At 42.3% G+C, this 20,293-nt stretch overlaps 1 protein-coding gene across 4 annotated transcripts in view; it reads right to left on the bottom strand.

Annotated features, from left to right (window-relative positions):
* The window catches only part of CCDC178 (coiled-coil domain containing 178), a 362,747-nt gene that overhangs the window by 94,656 nt on the left and 247,798 nt on the right, over nt 1-20,293 (bottom strand). For all 4 annotated transcript variants that reach the window (XM_045006035.1, XM_045006037.1, XM_045006036.1 and 1 more), the window contains one exon: nt 18,754-18,903. In XM_045006035.1, coding sequence (XP_044861970.1) covers nt 18,754-18,903 — 150 coding nt within the window. The remainder of the gene's footprint in view (nt 1-18,753; nt 18,904-20,293) is intronic.

Genomic DNA, 20,293 nt, shown 5'->3' with positions numbered 1-20,293 from the left:
TCCTTGCACTGGCCTCAGTGGCCAACCACAACCTCCAAAATCTAGCCCCTTGTCTCAAGGGCCGGTTGCAGTTTATATCAGCTACCCTACTCCCAGGTAGAGTACAAGAGGGAAGGGGCGGACCCAGACCTGCCCACTACTCTGGGTCCCAACCCAGGGAGCCTTTAGTGGCAGCCTCCCTGCTCTCCTTCTCTCCCCTTGTCCAACTGTCCCTGAGCCACTTCCCCTCTGAGCCCTCACACCCTCTAGGCCCTTTCTATCAGGTCCGGCAGTCTGGCAGGTATTGGACTGGAGCCCTACTATCCTCCCCCTGAGCCTGACCAGCACTGCTCTGTCTGAGATGCTGGTCTCCTGCTCTGGAGACAGACCTTCCCCCATGAAGGTCTGGGACAGACGGCCTGCTGCAATCCTGGGCAGCCCTTATATAGGGCCAAGCTGAGCCCTGATTCGCTGTCTCCAATCTCAGCCCTTATTGTCTCTCAGTAAGCCCTTTCCTGATTGGCTGCCGGCCTGCGCAGCTGACAGCCCCCCCCTTCCTCCTTGTATTGCACCTGGCCATGCAGTAGGGAGGTTGATATAAACTGCAACCGGCCCTTGAGACAAGGGGCTAGATTTTGGAGGTTGTGGTTGGCCACTGAGGCCAGTGCAAGGACTGTTGCTAACCCTTCCCACCACCACCACCTGGAAGGGGTGAGGATGGACTAGGGAGCACTGCCAGAGGGCAGTGGCCTGAAGAGGATGCCGCTGAGCGGGGAGTCACGCTGGTCCAGACACCAGCGAGGAATAGACGACGGACGGGACACCACCAGCAGAGGGTGCTCCCCATGAACTGAGCTAATTCCCGGAGCGACCAGTGGGAGGTGCCATGGTGGTGAGTCCCAACCCCGTCACATGCCCATTGGAGCCATCCTCACCACAGTTTCCTAAATCTCTTCCCTCATCCAGGGTTCCAAAAGCTAAAAAAGGGAGTGGCTCTAGGCTACTCTCGCCCTCTCTCACATGGGGGTGGGGCAGCCATCCCACCACCGGGCATAATCAAGCTTGCATCTCAGGGGTGCGTTAATCTCATGAGTGTAGATTTATATGGGTAAAATCTTAGAAAACTATACCTACTATGGTAAATCATTTTATTTTTTTCCTAGTTTCAAACATTCCTGCAAAAGCGATAACTGAGGTGGCATTCTAATTCCATTCTTAATGTTCTACAACTGAAAGTAGATAAATTAGCAGTAGGGCAATGAGTGAAATGTCAGTAAAATTAGAACAGATTGCAGAAATTAGACACAACTGAGGCAGACTTACCAGATTTACCACATTGTTCTTTTGGTCTTTCAAATCAAGACAGATGTTATTTAAAGAAAACTGTTTTTTATATTACAGATGAGCGAAGTATTAGAGGCAAAGGAATCAAAGAGCTCTGAGTGAGGTACATATGTGTGAGAGAAAAAATGTTATCTGTAAAAAGCACAAAAGAAGTTCTCTTGACTTATATGACTTTTTGTATCAAGCATGCTACAGCAGTCTTTTGATTCTAATATGAAACTATCGTAAGGATCATTGCACTAATGCGTGAGGATTTGTGATAATGTTGCAGAAATTTTACTGTCAAAACTGAACTGCAATGTAATGACTTCTGTTATCACGGTTTCTAATAACTATTCAGCATGAATTGACCCTACATATGTTTTACTGCAATAATATGTCAGTAACTCAAAAAGCTGAAGAGGAAACAGAAAACAACAAAACACCCTCCTAAAATTCCTACTAAATGTCTGCACTATCATATCAAAACGTTAATAAGAGGATGACTATTGTGACTGAATTGTAACACAATTATAACAATATCTTTAAAGATTCATCTCTTTAAATAAAGGCTATTATGCCGATAAAAATAATTTACATTGTCAAAGCTTTATATCAAGGTGCAGCTTGCACAGATAAAATAAATGCAGACTTAAGCAAATGGTTTAACATAGACACTGGTGTTAAATAAGACTGCATTGTCTCACCGATCCTGTTATTAATGAGACCCTAGAAACTCCCAACTTAAGCATTACATTAGAAGGCAAAGAAATGCAAGGGATGAGTCAATTCACAAACCTTGACAGTAATGTGCAAACCAGTGGGGATATCCAGAAGGAAATAATGTCACAAAGGCAGCAAGGCAGCAGCTGCAGTTACCAGCTTACACAAGATTTAGTCATTGAAAATCTACAGTTTAAAGATCAAAACTATGAATCTTCAATTCAAATATTATTTCCACCTTAAGAGAACTGAGGTTCTTCAAGATGGTTGTCCCTGTGGGTGCTCCACTTTAGGTGTCTTGGTGCCCTGTGCTTGTAAATCGGAAATTTGTGGTAACAGTGCCTGGTTGGGCCACGCACGCGCCGTAGCCATCTTGCGCTGCTTTGAGCAGTTATATAGCAGTGCACAGCCAACCATCCCCCAGTTCCTTCTCTACCTCAGAGAATCAGTGTGAAACTCTGAAGTAGAGGAGAGGAGGGAAGGTAGTGGAGCACGCACAGGGACACCCATCTAGAAGAACCTCAGTTACTGCACAGCTGAGTAACCTTCTCGTCTTCTTCAAGGAGTGTCCCTGTGGGTGCTCCACTTTAGGTGACTGTTCAGCAGTGACCTTCAGTGGAGGGGAGGGGCTTCAGAGTTGGTCTATTGATGATGGATAGCACCGCAAGTCCAAAGTGAGCATCTGATGCTGATTGTTGTTCTAAAGCATAGTGCTTAGTGAAAGTATGGGCTGATGCCCAGGTAGTTGCACTGCAAATGTCAGTGATAGGCCACAGATGTTGCTAATGCTCTGGTGGAGCATGTGTGAACTCCTGGTGGAGGTTGCAGATTGTTGTTTTGGTAGCACAAATGGACACATCCAGATATCGATTTGGATAGTCTCTGTTTTGAGATGGTTTGGCCCCTCAAGCGTTCTGTTATGGAAACGAATAGTCTAAGTGAATTTCTGAATGTTTTTGTTCTTTCTATGTAGAAAGCTAATGTTCTGCGAACATTAGCTATGTAGAAAGCTTATGCTCTAGTGTGTTGAGTGAGGCCTCCCTCCCGTCAGCATGTGGCTTTGGGAAAAATACACCTAAGTAGATGGGTTGATTTAAATGAAAAGTGGAGGCAACCTTGGGTATGAATTTAGGATGTGGTCGCAAGATTACTTTATCCTTAAAGAATGCTATATAAGCTTTGGGTGTGCCATTAGGACACCTAATTCTCCCACCCGTCTTGCGGACGTGATGGCAATGAGGAAAGCCACCTTCATTGATAAGTGCAACAAAGAGCAAGTTGCAAGGGGTTCAACTGATTTTCCCATGAGACCACGTAGAACAAGGTTGAGGTCCCACATGGGTGTAGGGTTTCTTAGTGTGAGATAAGTGTTTTCTATGCCTTTAAGGAAGCATTTAATCGTTGGGTGAGCAAATATAGTGACTCCATCCACTCTGTTGTGGAAGAAAGTAATGGCAGCCAAGTGTACTCTAATGGAGCTTGGGAATAGCCCTGATCTTTTAAGTCCCAGTATATAATCAAGGATTCTCGGTAGGGGCGCCAACTGTTGAAAAATCTGTTTGTCCTTGCACCAGGTGCAGAATCGTTTCCACTTATGGATATATATCTTTCTTGTACTTAGTCTCTGACTGTTCAGTAATAGTAAAAGGAATCTTTCACTTCCTCAGAATAGTCCTTTCTGACCCCCTGTCAGCCATGGAGTAACCAGGCCTTGAGGTGGAGTACTGTGAGGTGGGGGTGACAGATGCGTACCACATCTTGTGACAGAAAGTGAGGCATTAAGCGAAGGGTTCGAGGTGGTTGCATTGCCATTTGGCGCAGGTATGGGAACCACGTTTATCTGGGCTGTGTGGGTGCAATGAGAATGACCCTGGATTTGTCCTGCCTGATCTTGTGAATGACTTGGCTTAGGAATGGTGTCGGGGAAAATGCATACATCAGTTGCACCTCCCATACTATGAGGAGAGTGTCACCTAGGGAATGGTGTCCCAATCCAGCCTGGGAGCAATATTGTGGGCACTTGGCATTCTGAGCTGTTGCAAATAGATCTATGGTCGGGAACCCCCATTGTTTGAATATGGATTTGAGAATTCCAGGATCCATCTCCCACTTGTGAAAAATCCCTGCTTAGTAGATCCGCTGTTGTATTCTGCCATCCCGGCAGATAGGATGCTAATATCTCTATGTTGTTGGTGATGCACCAATTCCAAAGGTATATTGCCTCTGTACATAGGGAGTATGATTGTGCTTCCTCTTAGCGGTTTATAGAAAACATAGATTCATAGATTCACAGACTCTAGGACTGGAAGGGACCTCGAGAGGTCATCGAGTCCAATCCCCTGCCCTCATGGCAGGACCAAATACTGTCTAGACCATCCCTGATAGATATTTATCTAACCTACTCTTAAATATCTCCAGAGATGGAGATTCCACAACCTCTCTAGGCAATTTATTCCAGTGTCTATCCACCCTGGCAGTTAGGAACTTTTTCCTAATGTCCAACCTAAACCTCCCTTGCTGCAGTTTAAGCCCATTGCTTCTTGTTCTATCATTAGAGGCTAAGGTGAACAGGTTTTCTCCTTCCTCCTGATGACATCCTTTTAGATACCTGAAAACTGCTATCATGTCCCCTCTTAGTCTTCTCTTTTCCAAACTAAACAAACCCAATTCTTTCAGCCTTCCTTCGTAGGTCATGTTCTCAAGACCTTTAATCATTCTTGTTGCTCTTCTCTGGACCCTCTCCAATTTCTCCACATCTTTCTTGAAATGCGGTGCCCAGAACTGGATACAATACTCAAGTTGAGGCCTAACCAGCGCAGAGTAGAGCGGAAGAATGACTTCTTGTGTCTTGCTCACAACACACCTGTAAATGCATCCCAGAATCACGTTTGCTTTTTTTGCAACAGCATCACACTGTTGACTCATATTTAGCTTGTGGTCCACTATAACCCCTAGATCCCTTTCTGCCGTACTCCTTCCTAGACAGTGTCTTCCCATTCTGTATGTGTGAAACTGATTGTTCCTTCCTAAGTGGAGCACTTTGCATTTGTCTTTATTAAACTTCATCTGGTCTACCTCAGACCATTTCTCCAATTTGTCCAGATCATTTTGAATTATGACCCTGTCCTCCAAAGCAGTTGCAATCCCTCCCAGTTTGGTATCATCTGCAAACTTAATAAGTGTACTTTCTATGCCAACGTCTAAGTCGTTGATGAAGATATTGAACAGAGCCGGTCCCAAAACAGACCCCTGTGGAACCCCACTTGTTATACCTTTCCAGCAGGATTGGGAACCATTAATAACTACTCTCTGAGTATGGTTATCCAGCCAGTTATGCACCCACCTTATGGTAGCCCCATCTAAATTGTATTTGCCTAGTTTATCGATAAGAATATCATGCGAGACCGTATCAAATGCCTTACTAAAGTCTAGGTATACCACATCCACCACTTCTCCCTTATCCACAAGGCTCGTTATCCTATCAAAGAAAGCTATCAGATTTGTTTGACATGATTTGTTCTTTACAAATCCATGCTGGCTATTCCCTATCACCTTACCACCTTCCAAGTGTTTGCAGATGATTTCCTTAATTACTTGCTCCATTATCTTCCCTGGCACAGAAGTTAAACTAACTGGGTTGTAGTTTCCTGGATTGTTTTTATTTCCCTTTTTATAGATGGGCACTATATTTGCCCTTTTCCAGTCTTCTGGAATCATTCCCGTCTCCCATGATTTTCCAAAGATAATAGCTAGAGGCTCGGATACCTCCTCTATTAGCTCCTTGAGTATTCTAGGATGCATTTCATCAGGCCTTGGTGACTTGCAGGCATCTAACTTTTCTAAGTGATTTTTAACTTGTTCTTTTTTTATTTTATCTTCTAAACCTACCCCCTTCCCATAAGCATTCACTATGTTAAGCATTCCTTTAGATTTCTCTGTGAAGACCGAAACAAAGTCATCATTAAGCATCTCTGCCATTTCCAAGTTTCCTGTTACTGTTTCTCCCTCCTCACTGAGCAGTAGGCCTACCCTGTCCTTGGTCTTCCTCTTGCTTCTAATGTATTGATAAAAAGTCTTCTTGTTTCCCTTTATTCCCATAGCTAGTTTGAGCTCATTTTTTGCCTTTGCCTTTCTAATCTTGTCCCTGCATTCCTGTGTTGTTTGCCTATATTCATCCTTTGTAATCTGACCTAGTTTCCATTTTTTATATGACTCCTTTTTATTTTTTAGATCATGCAAGATCTCGTGGTTAAGCCAAGGTGGTCTTTTGCCACATTTTCTATCTTTCCTACCCAGCGGAATAGCTTGCTTTTGGGCCCTTAATAGTGCCCCTTTGAAAAACTGCCAACTCTCCTCAGTTGCATGCTATATTGCATGCTATATTGTCCATGAGGATCTTGATGGAATTGTTTTTTATTAAAGGGAGAAAGTACTCACATGCATTTTGGACTGCCCTTAGCTCCAATAAGTTTATGTGCAGGTTGGACTCTGCTGGGGACTGTTGCATAGATGTGCCCCTAGCCCACTAAGGAAGCATCTGATGTGATTGTCATGGTTGGAGCTTTTTGTTGGAAAGGGACTCCTGAAAAGACGCTATGTGATTGTGTCCACAATGTTAGCGAGTCTTTTACTCTGTGTGGCACTGTGAGGCATCTGTTGAGAGAGTGTCTGTGTGGTATATACACTGTTCGAAGCCAGGTCTGCAAGCATCTCAGATGGAGTCTGGCATGTTTTACAACAAATGTTGCTGCCAACATATGCCCCAAGAGTTGTAAGCATGTTCTGGTAGATGTTGGTAGACTGTCCATCACCGTTGAAATTAGGTTGACTAGAGTGAGGAAGCATTGCTGGGGTAACATTGCAGTTGCTGTGAGACAATCAAGGTAGGCTCCCATGAATTCCAACTTTTGGACAGGAACCAGTGTGGACTTCTGTACATTTATTTGCAACCCCATGTCCGTGAACAGGGTTATCATGCTCTGTGTGGCATTTATTGCTTCCTGATGCATTGGTGCTCTTATCAGGCAGTTGTCTAAGAATGGAAATATCATCACTCCTTGTCTGTGGAGGTGAGCTGCAATGACAACGAGAACCTTGGAAAAAACTCTTGCGGCAGTGGAAAGGCCGAAGGGTAGTACTCTGTATTGGAAATGCTGTTTCCCTCAGGTGAATCTCACGAATCTTCTGTGTGACGGGTGAATGGTAATATGATAATAAGCGTCCTGGAGGTCGAGGGCCGAGAGCCAATCTCCTTTCTCTAATGCCGGAATTATTGTGGTTAGTCACCATTTTGAAATGTTGTGTTCTTACAGATTTGTTGAGTTTTTGTAAATCCAGGATGCATCTCCACCTGTGTTATATCCTTGGGGCAGCCGGTGTAGGAAGCAATCACTTGAGGCCAGAGAGCAGGCAGCTAACCAAAACCTCCATTTTATTTACAGATATACAGAGAGCTCACTCAGCTGGTTGAAACCGGCTGAGCTAACCCATAATAATCTAACTCAGTTGCCATAGCAACAAAAACCATGACAACCAAATACACAACATATTCCTCCCCCCCTAATAAGAACATCCCCTAAATAAAACACACACTAGACTAGAGAAGGAGGGTAGACTGCCTCCATTCCCGGCTAAACCCTGGGGATTATTTTGCCCCATAACCGTGGGTTCGCCCTAGCTAAAGATCCAGCCGATGAGGAGGCCTTCTGTCTCTAGGTGGATTACGGCGAACTTCTGGTGTTATTGCACCCGAAAGCACTAGGGGCTCAGGGTCTGCAGCACGAACAGGTGAGGAGGTGGTATCAGCTCGTGCTGGGCAAAGGGGTATCTCAGCCGCCGGCAGTAATGGAGGAGAACAGTCAGAAACAGGTGACTCGTGATTCGGTCCCTCACCAGAAGAGGTGAAGTCAGACCCCTCAACTGCAGATGGGTCCTGAGGACTGGCATGACCTGGCAACAGCTGATCTACATGTCGCCGCCAGGTAAGATTCTCTGCAGTCCGGACTGTGTAGGAAACAGGTCCTGTTTGAGTGATGACTGTGGCCGGAACCCATTTAGCTCTGGAAGTATAATTCCGAGCCAAAACTGGCTGTCCCGGGCTAAAGGTTCGGTCTTTTGCTCTGGGTGCCCGTCTGATGACTTGATATTGCTGCTGATGTTGCACAATTTGTCGGGGTTCAGAAGGTTTCAGCAGATCAAAGCAAGTGCGCAGCTGTCGTCCCATCATTAGAAAGGCCGGAGATGCGTGGGTCGTAGCATGAGGTGTGTTTCTGTAGGAAAGTAAAAAGGTATCCAGACGCTTTTGAATGGAGTGTTGTCCCCTTGCTGATTTCAAAGCGTTTTTCATTGTCTGCACAAATCTTTCAGCTAATCCGTTGGTGGACGGATGATATGGTGCTGACGTGATGTGGTGTATCCCATTTGCCTTCATAAAATTTTGAAACTCCTGAGAAACGAACTGCGGTCCGTTGTCGCTCACAAGTTGTTCTGGCAGACCAAAACGACTAAAGAGTCCTCGTAGTTTTTGGATAGTACTCTCTGCAGAAGTGGACTGCATTATAGAGACTTCTGGCCATTTAGAATGGGCATCTATTGCCACCAAGAACATGCTTCCTTCAAGGGGGCCAGCAAAGTCAACGTGAATACGTTGCCACGGGTTTTCAGGCCAGTCCCATGGGTGTAGGGGTGCCCACTGGGGTGCATTCCTCACACCCTGACATGACATACAAGCTTTTGCCTTCTCTTCAATAGCGCTGTCCAGTCCAGGCCACCAAAAATAGCTTCGTGCAATTTCCTTCATGCGCACTATTCCACAGTGTTCTGCTAGCTTTTTTAAAATGGCTACAAATTGTACAACTGTTTCATCTTCCTTTTGGTCTCTTTTGTGGAACCTATATCTTTCAGCAATTACCAGTGGTTTTGGGGAGAAATGAGACCCCAGGATTTCCACAATGTCACTGTAAGATTTAGTCTCAGGCTTAACAGGGTGTAGTAAGCTGCGTAGCAGAGAGTAGGTTTTAGCCCCTACAACAGTTAAGAATATTGGCACCTTCTTCGCTTCTGTAATGTCATTTGCAATACCAAAAAGCTCAAAACGCTCAGTATACACATGCCACTGCTCTGTATTCTCATCAAAAGGCTCCAGGGGCCTGGTCAGAGTAGCCATGATTTTTAGTTTCACTTTCACAGTCAGTGCAAACAAGCAGCTTTTTTTGTTTGTTTGTTCTTTACCTTAACTTCTACTTCCTTCTGTTACTGGAGCAGCACCGAGTCTCACCCTCGTCGCCAGTGTTATATCCTTGGGGCAGCCGGTGTAGGAAGCAATCACTTGAGGCCAGAGAGCAGGCAGCTAACCAAAACCTCCATTTTATTTACAGATATACAGAGAGCTCACTCAGCTGGTTGAAACCGGCTGAGCTAACCCATAATAATCTAACTCAGTTGCCATAGCAACAAAAACCATGACAACCAAATACACAACAACCTGCCAGTCTTTTTCTGAGTTAGAAAGTAATGGGAATAAAAACCTCTCCCCCTGTGTTGTGATGGTATGGGTTCCATGGCACCTAACTGTATGAGGTGGTTTATTTCCTGTTGTAACAGGTGCTTGCAAGAGGGGTTCCTGAAGAGGGATGGGAAAGGGGGTGAGTAGATGGGATAGAAATGAAGAGGATGGTTGAGACGTCGAAGGTTGATCTTAGTTCTACCGACGTCTGTTCTGTTTTTGTTTACGCCATTGGTCACATTGTCTTTGTGGCTGGGAGTATGGCGTAAACTGGAATCTCTGATTGTAAAATCTGCTCTGTTTCTTTTTGTTTGCAGGTATGTAAATGCCAAGGGTTTTCAAGGTCACCCTTGAATCCTTTAGGGTGTGTAGTGAGACATTGGTTTTGTCTGCAAATAATTTTTGTCCTTCAAAGGGTAAGTCTTCAACTGTTGCCTGGACCTCCCTTGGGAATTCGGAAAGATGGAGCAAGGATGCATGGCTCATGCCAACAGATGTAGCAATGGGTCATGCTGCCATATCTGCAGAGTCAAGGGAAGCCTGGAGGGCTGTCTTGACGATGAGAGGCCCTTCAGAAATGTTTGCTTTGTACTCTTCTTTTTTGTCTTCTGGCAAATTTTCAATAAACGTTGACATTTTGGAGATCAGATTGTGTGTATATTTAGCCAGCAGGACTGAATAGTTAGCTATGCAGAACTGAAGCATAGCTGAGGAATAGGCTTTCTGCCCCCAAAGATCTAGCCTTTTCTAATTCTTACCATATGGGGTTGTTCGGGACTGGTGTTGTTTCCCCCTTTGACTGACCGCCTCTACCACTAAGGAGTTTGGTGCAGGGTGTGTGAATAAAAATTCAATTCCTTTTGCTGGCACATAATATTTTTTGTCAGACCTCTTACACGAGGGCGGTGCAGTAGTTGGAGTCTGCCAGATGATTTTCACAGGCTCCATAATAGCATCATTTATCAGCAAAGCTATCTTTGCCGATGGGGATACCTGGAGTATGTCTGTGAGCTTATGTTGGGCTTCTGGTGGCTTTGCCAATGAAATGTCTATGGATTCAGTAACCCCTTTGAAGAGGTCCTCCAAGGATTTGAAATCATCCCCTGTAGTAGAGGCTGGTGGAATTATGGTTTCATCTGGCAACAAAGATGAGAAGTGAGCAGGTGGCAAAGTGTCATGTTCAGTGTCTCCCTCTTGTGTTTCAGAGGGTGCCAGGGCAGTAGGTGAAGGGGACTGGGCTGTTCTGGACCTAGGTGGGCTAGGTGGCCTGTGGTTTTGGGCCCTATACATTGCCCATGGATCCCAGAATGACCAGTTAGGTGGAAATGGAAAGGAGTGTGCTGCCCATGGGTGACCATACCATCCTCGTATATCTGCAGGTGGTTGATGATGAAATGCTCTTGGCTTTGATGAGGAATGACGAGGAGTATATATCACTGCATCATCCTTTTCTTCCTCATCACTGGAGATGGGATGGGGGAGCTGATCTGCAGGGAACAGTCAGTTGACTATGTACTGATCTGGATGGGGTACCCTCAGTGCCACGTAGAGGAGATTCAGGTGTTAAAGCCATTACCAGGTCCGCGTATCTCAAGAGCTGCTGCGGTACCATGAGGCTCGGTGCTGGGGACAGCATGGAGGACAGCCTGGGAGCCTGAGTTGAAGCTGCTGGTGCTGAGGATTTAGAGCTGTGTGGCATCGGTACAGCAGGTGGTGCCATTGTACCGCTAGGTGCCGAGATCTTCTTCGGCTCCAGGGCCGCTGAGCTAGAAGGTTTCACTTTGCTGTGTGAACCTCCATTAGAACCTGCCCACACAGGGTCTTTAACTCGTCAGGAACTCTTGGTGCCGGACATTCCCAGTGCCTCGCAGTCCGATGCTTTCAGTGCCGTCGGTACTGGGACAGATTTTTCTGTTGAAGATCACTTTTGTTTAGGCTATTATTGGTGCTGGGATGTCTGTGCCTGCTTTTTTGTAGCCTTTCTAGGAATAGGCTCCTTGGCAGCCGATGTTGAAGTGGAGCCCCGTCAGACGCTGCCGTTGGTGACTGTTGGCCAGGGGGTGACCTGGACTCAGGGTTAGAGGTTGGTCTGAGTGATTTCTCCATTATGAGGAGCTTCAGTTGAAGATCCCTGGCTTTTCATGTCCTAGCTGTCAGTTTTCTGTAGTGTGGGCACTTTTGAGTAACGTGTGTCTCGCCAAGGCAGAGGACACACTGAGCGTGGCTGTCAGAGACAGGCGTGGATAGTCTGCAAGTCAGGCAGCGTTTAAAGCCAGGTAAGCCAGGCATGCCTGAGAGAGCCGGTCTCTTAGAAAAAAGTAAGGGGTAAACCCTGTTGAGGCAAAGGTTGTATGCTTGCCAGAGAGACAGGGGTAGATAGAAATGGTAAAGGAAAAGCTTTTTTTTTTTTTTAATTTAAGAAATTAAAGTAAGGAAATAGGGAAAACTAACTACAACTAAGCTAACACTATCACTATGAACTAACTACTATAAAACTTATCTGATGTAAGACAGGGTGCTGCTGATCACTTCGACTCAAGCCAAAGGTCGTAGAGAAGGAACTGGAGGATGGTTGGCTGCGCACCACTATGTAACCACTCAGAGCAGTGCAAGATGGCTATGGCGCATGCGCGGCCCAACGAGGCACTGCTACCACAGGGCTCCAAGACACCTAAGGTGAAGCACCCACAGGGACATTCCTTGAAGAAGAACATATGGATATGAAAGCTGGAAATCTACCAAAGGTACTGACAGTTGCCTAAATGCCTTTGAAAGCAAATGTCACAGGCAAATAGCGGGTATTAAATAGAATGAATTTATAACAAATGCTGAGTTTTGTCAGAGAGTTCAACTGCTTATCTCCTAAATTATCCAGAAGAGAAGAAAGAAATAGTGGGACATGTGTTAATAATAAAGTCAGAGCATATGACATAGTGGAAGTGCTAATGGGCAGCTGACGAACATATAAAAGGGGTCAACTGAACGAATTCATCTGTTGAATAATACTTAGTCTTGGTACTAGGGGCTTAAGTTATAGATCGTTCATGCGCTAAGCGATTTTTGATGGTGTCCGAAGAATTCAGATATCAGGATAAATGTAAATGTAAATGCTTTTCACTGGTGATTATATGTGCACCAAAGCACCTTTATTAATAAAAATACATTTTACTTTTGTAAATGAAACTAAATATTATTACTTTTAACTCTGAAAAGCAGCTGTCCAACAACCTCCCTCTCCAGCCCTAAGGCAGTACTGTCTTTACAACAGTAGAGAACTGGTTAGATAAATGAATTATGTCAAAGAAAGCTTAAATTTAGACCTAATCTAGTTAATCTAAATCATATTGCCATTACATGTCAACAACAGAGAGAGATAAGATTACTGTTGAACATTAAGAGACTCTTTAATGCCTCTGTCACTGAACTGAGGATATACTTCAAAAACTTTCAAATAGTACTTATGATTTTTTTTTTAAATAAAGGTCAATGGGAGGTGCTGGTTGGCCAGCACTTTTGAAATATATGTATTCAAGATCTTATTTATAAGTCCCTATTTTTGAAAATCCTGGGCTAAATCCTTAACACAGTGCTTCAGTGTTGCATAAAGCCCTAGGATTAATTACCCCCTTTGAGAATGATTTGCAAATTTTTGTAATAATGTGCACCAAGATCATAGGGCTTCAAACATCCTTGCATTTTCTTCTCACATGCATTCATGCACACACGCACTCACATACACAAGTCCAGCATCAACATTGTATACACACATGAAATCAAAACAAATTATTGCTTTCCAGCATACACAAGAAGATGGCCCTCCATCAAACATTACAATGGGTCTCACAAACCCTTCTAATCCTAAGAAACCAAGTTCCCCTGATTGATATATTTATAGTGTACTTTAGATTACATTTTGGCACCAAACTTTCTATGAAATTCACATAAAAATAAATAACATTACAGTCTCTCACTTGTTTTTATTTTATTTGATCAACAATTTTCTTTTTCCTTCTGTGCCTATCTCACTATATTTAAATTTAATCTACTATTTCTTTTTGCCCACCATTCATCTAAATCTGTCCATAGAGACACCCCTTTTCTTTTCCCTCTCCTTCCATTCTTCATCTCTGCTTTTCTGAAACCCTTCTTGCTCCCTCTCCCATTCCCTTCTTTCTCATGGGGATGTCTTTCCCACCATGCGCCTCCTCTAGAGTAAATTGGCTGGAAAATGTATTTTTTGGGATACTGAAACTATTCGCAAATTTGGGTTGAATGCAGTGAATAGGGAGGTTTGCGGGGGGGGAGGGGGGCGGAGAAAAAGCAAAACAACTATTTTTTGGAAATGTCCAAATGTTTTGTGTCACCGTTTTTTAAACAAACAGTTTTGACATTTCATTTCAAATCAACATTTTCTAAATGAAATGTTGATTCAAATCAGCACTTGACCTGAATGAACCTTTTCATTTTTTCATTTGGGTGAGAAAAACCAAAAAAATTCCATTTTGGTGAAAAACAAACACATTTTTTGTTTTATTTTGTGGTTCAGCCACCAAGCTGAAAAATTAATTCTTCATTCAGGTTTTTTTCCTTCCAGTTGGTGTCTTTCTCCCCCATCAAAACAGTCTTCCCTATGACATCTCATCCAACACCTGTAGCCTCTCCCCTTTCCTTCCTTGCCAGCCGTCTACATCTTTCTCTTCATTTCTGAGATCACTCTCTTCTCCTTGAGAGTCTGCTTGCATCCTCCTTTGCCCTTTTGAGAAAATCCCTTGGCATTTCTTCCTCCCGATCTACAAACCCCTTCTCTCATCTTCCATCTGGAGCCTTTCCTATCCTTATCTTCCATGTCTTTCTTTCTCTCTTCCCCTTTGGCATTTCTCCCTCTCTTCCCCTCTCCTGTCACATTGTGCTCCCTCACCCTTAACCTGTTGATTTATCCCTTCCCCAGTTGTTCTTGAACAACTTCTTCTCCAGAGCCATCCCTTTACCCTGCGGTCTCTCACCTTCCACTGCTCCTCCATACCTTTCCCTTTGCCTGGGTCTCATCTCTCTGCCTCTCCAGGGGTTTCATTCATAGCTCTTGGCTCCAGAATGCTCTTCCTTCCTCACACCCTCAAGTCTTTCACCCACTACATCAATGGCTCCTGCTCCTATACTCACTCTTTTAAAGATCTTTTCCTATTCTTCACTCTCTCACTAGAAGATTATGCAGGGGGTCAAAAGCTGTGAGGCTGATATTTTGATAAGGTTCCTCCTATTACTACTTTGCAGCAGAAATATTGCCAACAGAAAGCATTTGAAAATCAAGAGTCAGGCTCCCAAAATCATAAGATTGACTTAAAGATTAGGAAATTTAAAAAATAATAAATTTTGTGTTCTTTACATTTGTCCTCTGGTTTTTAACCATGTAGATTTCTCTTGAGTCACATTTTCAAGCTTTTCTATAAAACCGTGAGGATTAGAAACTTTCTTTTAAAATAGAAGCAGAGATTCTTACCTAATTACAGCACTTGATCCCAGGAGCTGGGGCTTAAAGAAGAACATTAAATATTGCAAAACTTGCAATAAAATTGTGAGAATTGGCAACACAACAGTAATGAGGTAGAGTTGGGAGGAAGGAGACAGCAGGAGGCAAAGTACTAAAAAAGCAACTATACAGTGCATGCAGGAGATGCTTCCACCAGTGGTAGCAACTCATAAAAGCAAGGATTCTCACCTTCCTGCTAAGCCACACCCAGCCATCTAGGAAGGCTGTGAGCAGTAGTGTGGAGATTGTGCCACCTACTGCCTCCCCAAAGAGTGACCCCTGGCTTCCTCAATGCCCATGGAGGTATATTTTTACAGGCATATCCCCTCTATTCACCAATGCTGGAGCACTACAGATGTTTCTCCAACCTGTAGTCCAGAGGCTTGCAAAGCCATAATATAGATCTACATGGTATGAAGGAAGTACTTTACCACTGAAATTGAGACACTTTTGGGATTGAATGAAGCAACTGTTTGATAAGGACACAGCAATTTCTCAACAGTTTAAGGCAGTAAGTGAGTGCCATATCCAGTTGAAATTAATCAGGACAAACATTGCTATTTTATCTTTTAAATCAATATTTTTAAAAAAGTGACTGCTAATTTTGATTGTCACATATATCTAAGATATAGAAGGAAAAGAGAGCTCTGTAGACTTAGGGAAATGAATACATTCTTTTCTTCTCAAATGTTCATGTCACTGTGATCTATATGCATAGTACAGCAGCTAGAAAAATCATTACACTGGCACTCCTACAGAAATGATTTTCTGTTGCAGTTGTGAGTCATTTATTAGTAAAAAAACTGAGAAAATATGCCTCCTTTTTATAGGACCTATATGTAACCAACATCTTTACTTCATTTGTCATTATTTTTTAAAAAAATTCTCCCTCTGGTGCTGATGTGATTATTTTGTCTTTATATCTAGACAGGTTATTCATTTTAGAAAGTTAAAGGTTATCAAAAAGGAAAGTTAGTTAGCAGTCACTATAATTCTCTGAAGTTAATATCCTACACAGAACTCCAACTTCTTGATTTATGTGCCTTTGTTAAATGACACTGGCACACTGTCAAATTCTAGACTTCCCTAAAATTCCTAGTTGAAGTAGCAGTTATAAGCCACACACTGGAATCATAGAATCATAGAATATCAGGGTTAGAAGGGACCTCAGGAGGTCATCTAGTCCAACCCTCTGCTCAAAGCAGGACAAATCCGGATATATGTGGTTCATTGCTAACCATTTTCATAAATCATAAATCTCTAGCTCCTTCTTTCAAACGTGATTAAACCTACATTTTGACTCTTAAAACTGTTTACTGATTGAAAAATGGAAGGCTGTGAGATCAACAAGAATACACTGATTACTTGCCTATTGACAATTGTCAGTAACAAGTGGAACACATTCAATTTCAACATGAGCGATGAATGGCTGACAGAATGCGTATAGTTGATGAATAAATGCACAGCTGATGTGTTTGTATGATGAAAATGTAGGTGCTTGTAAAAAAAATTAGATACTGAAGTCTAGCAGGTAATTTGGATTCTTTTAGAGTATCCTGTAAAGAAGAATGCTTTGAGGAAGTGGCCTAATCTCACCTGCTTTTTAATATGGTTACTATAGTGGGACTACATTCTTGCACAACTGAATTGAGTTTATGAGATTTCCCACCAAAAATTGTTAGGAAAGTTAAGGTAGTGACAACATAACAGTGATTTAAATGCATATAAACTCTCAAAAATGCAAGAGATTAAAAAAAAACAAACCTAAAATCCAGCTAGAATATTAGAAAATTTATCTTTTTTTCCCCACTGAACAGATATCCCAGGGATTGGTTTACATTTTGAAGTCTATCACTAGAAAAAAATGGATGAACACTATTTTCTTAGTATATTAAAACATAGGTTTCCAACCGTTCTTTGATGTGGTACATATCATTGACCTGATGTTCCATAGCATGTTACAAATCAAAAGTTAAGAACTTTTGAAATGAGACTTTAGTTGATTAACATTGAGTCATGGGCACTATATCTCATCAGGGAAGCAGCAAAGAATCCTGTGGCACCTTATAGACTAACAGACGTTTTGCAGCATGAGCTTTCGTGGGTGAATACCCACTTCTTCAGATGCAAGTGGTGGAAATTTCCTGGGGCAGGTATATATAAGCAAGCAAGAAGCAAGCTAGAGATAACGAGGTTAAATCAATCAGGGTGGATGAGGCCCTGTTCTAGCAGTTGAGGTGTGAAAACCAAGCCAACTCTGCCCACATATCTACACCAGCAACACCATCACAGGACCAAACCAGATCAGCCACAACATCACCGGTTCATTCACCTGCACTTCCACCAATGTAATATATGCCATCATATGCCAGCAATGCCCCTCTGCTATGTACATCGGCCAAACTGGACAGTCTCTAAGGAAAAGGATAAATGGACACAAATCAGACATTAGGAATGGCAATATACAAAAACCTGTAGGAGAACACTTCAACCTCCCTGGCCACACTATAGCAGATCTTAAGGTGGCCATCCTACAGCAAAAAAACTTTAGGACCAGACTTCAAAGAGAAACTGCTGAGCTCCAGTTCATCTGCAAATTTGACACCATCAGCTCAGGACTAAACAAAGACTGTGAATGGCTTGCCAATTACAGAACCAGTTTCTCCTCCCTTGGTTTTCACACCTCAACTGCTAGAACAGGGCCTCATCCACCCTGATTGATTTAACCTCGTTATCTCTAGCTTGCTTCTTGCTTGCTTATATATACCTGCCCCAGGAAATTTCCACCATTTGCATCTGAAGAAGTGGGTATTCACCCACGAAAGCTCATGCTGCAAAACGTCTGTTAGTCTATAAGGTGCCACAGGATTCTTTGCTGCTTCTACAGAACCAGACTAACACGGCTACCCCTCTGATACTTGTCATCAGGGAAGTTCAGCAAACTAGGTTCTACCTCTGTCTTGTTCATTTGATTATTTTAAACACATTGTAGAAAAACCTAAGTGTTTTTGTATGCTGTAGAAAAAATTTTCCTTGGCCTCAGATTTAACCTAGTGCTTCTGAGGCAGATATGACTTTTTGTCAGTATTAAAAAAGTGTGGTGATTGGTGCAAAATCAGACTTATAATGAAAACTCAAATGCAACCTTAAACTATGAAACAACTGCTATCATACCATAATTATGGGTATTTATTGAAGCAGTTACTAACTGACTGGAATGGGATTTATGCACGTGCTTGAAGTTAAGCTTGTATTTAAGTTATTTCCTGAATAGGGAAGTATTCTTATGTTTGTTTTCCTGAATTGGAGCCTTAATTTGGCTGTTGATATCAGTGAACTCCCAATGCTTTTTCTAACAAAAGATGTACTACGAAGATGATCTTTGCAATACTGAATTACATGAAATTACTGGAACTAAGGTATAGATACAATTTAGGTACCAAAATGGATGATTTAGAGTGAGGGTGTACATATCCTTATAGCGAGACCCTACATATCCTTATAGCATCTTCTTACAAAAACTGTCCTATACAAGTCAAATTAAAAATACAAACAGCATACAATAGCCAGGCATCACAAGAATTCAGGCCATGGATTGCATGATTATTCAATTTCATTAAGTAGCCATAATAAATAAATAAATTTTAGAAAACAGATCACTAGTTAAGGAATCAAATGCATTATATTAGTACTGTACCTGCTGATGATCTCTAACTGCAGCTTCCACCTTGACCCTATCATCATAGAGATCCATAAGGTTTTCTTTATCATTTAAATAATATTTCTGAAAGATCTGATACTCTTGTGATAACCACAAATTTTCTTTTATCATCTGCTCCAGAGTAATCTAAAGAGAAAGGTTACTGATTACAATTATTGAAAGATATCTGCTTAAATAACATTTTTCTTAACTTTTATCAGTCATGCACATTTGTACAATATACACACAGTGGTGAAATCCTGATCCCAGTGAAGTTAATGGCAAACTCTCATTGAATTGAATGGAGTCAGAATTTCACGTAGTACATTTATGTCGTAGGTTTAAACTATTAATAAATGTTTTGCACACAAAACAGTGTTAAAATAGCAACTACTGAAATTCTGTGCTATTTCGTAAACTCTTTCTGCAAAAAAATGATAATGTAAATTTCCTTAGTTTCTACAGAATGCCATAAACTGTTCCCTATAATGATTTTACTTTTCAGTGTTCTCACTAGGCTGAGTGATACTATGCAATAGCCATATAGTTATGATTAAGGTATTGTAGTATTTCTAGTCCCAGATTAGATTGAACTGATTTTTAAAGGCACATCTGAGTTTTCCCCCTCTACAGGGCAGAGTTCAGGCTTTTGGGGTGCTCTAATATGCAGTTCTGTAACTTAACATGTTTGGATTTCTTTTAAGTTTAACATTAACTTTGGATTTCTTGGGTTCATAATGCTTGATTATCCAATAATCGTAGTGTAGTGTATTTAACCTTACATTTATGATATACTCTCAACCATAACTCCATTTTAACTTAGTTTTTTTCTGGGAATTTCTTTTTTGTTATTTTAACAACTAAACTCTGAACAAGAAAGTCAACGTTATCATGTGATGTTTCTAATGCTTTGAATATGTGAAGTATCACTCTTAAGTAACTATTTAAATTTTAAGTTCTGTGGCCACATTCATCAATATACTCTGGCTACTTTACTCCACTCTGGAGCAGCACAAAGTAGCCAGAGCATACTGGGCAATTAAGCTGGGTTTAAAGCTCCTTTGCATTGCTAGAGCCATGCAAAGCAACTAGCGTATACCCCATCAGCCTCCTCTTAGCCTCCATCTTCCCTTGCACAAACACACTAAACTTCCCTTCCCTGTGCATTTGACGGCATGCATGTTCACCATAAAACTCCCTCTGACTTCTGCACTTCCCCTATGTAACCTGGTATACACACATCCCTCCATCATGCCCACATTCTCCCTCCCCTACTACATCAGCCACATTCCCCTATGCTCACACATCCCAATTTCTCCCTTCTGCCACCCACATTCTCTTGGTCTCTCCTTCACACACATGCATACACAACTAGCTCTCCCCTCTTTTCTGCCCTCCCTGTTTGGCAGATCAGGTGCAACAGGGAATTTAAAAAAAATAGGAGTAATAATCATTTCTTGTCAATTCCTTAAACTGGTAGTTTCTTCTTCAGCAGATGCTAGCAAATAATGTTCTATTACAGGCAATTTCATGAAGA

This window comes from Mauremys mutica, chromosome 2 (assembly GCF_020497125.1).
Source record: "Mauremys mutica isolate MM-2020 ecotype Southern chromosome 2, ASM2049712v1, whole genome shotgun sequence".
Lineage (NCBI taxonomy): Eukaryota > Metazoa > Chordata > Testudines > Geoemydidae > Mauremys > Mauremys mutica.
Note: the sequence above shows the minus strand (reverse complement) of the source record. Positions and strands in the feature narration are given on the sequence as shown.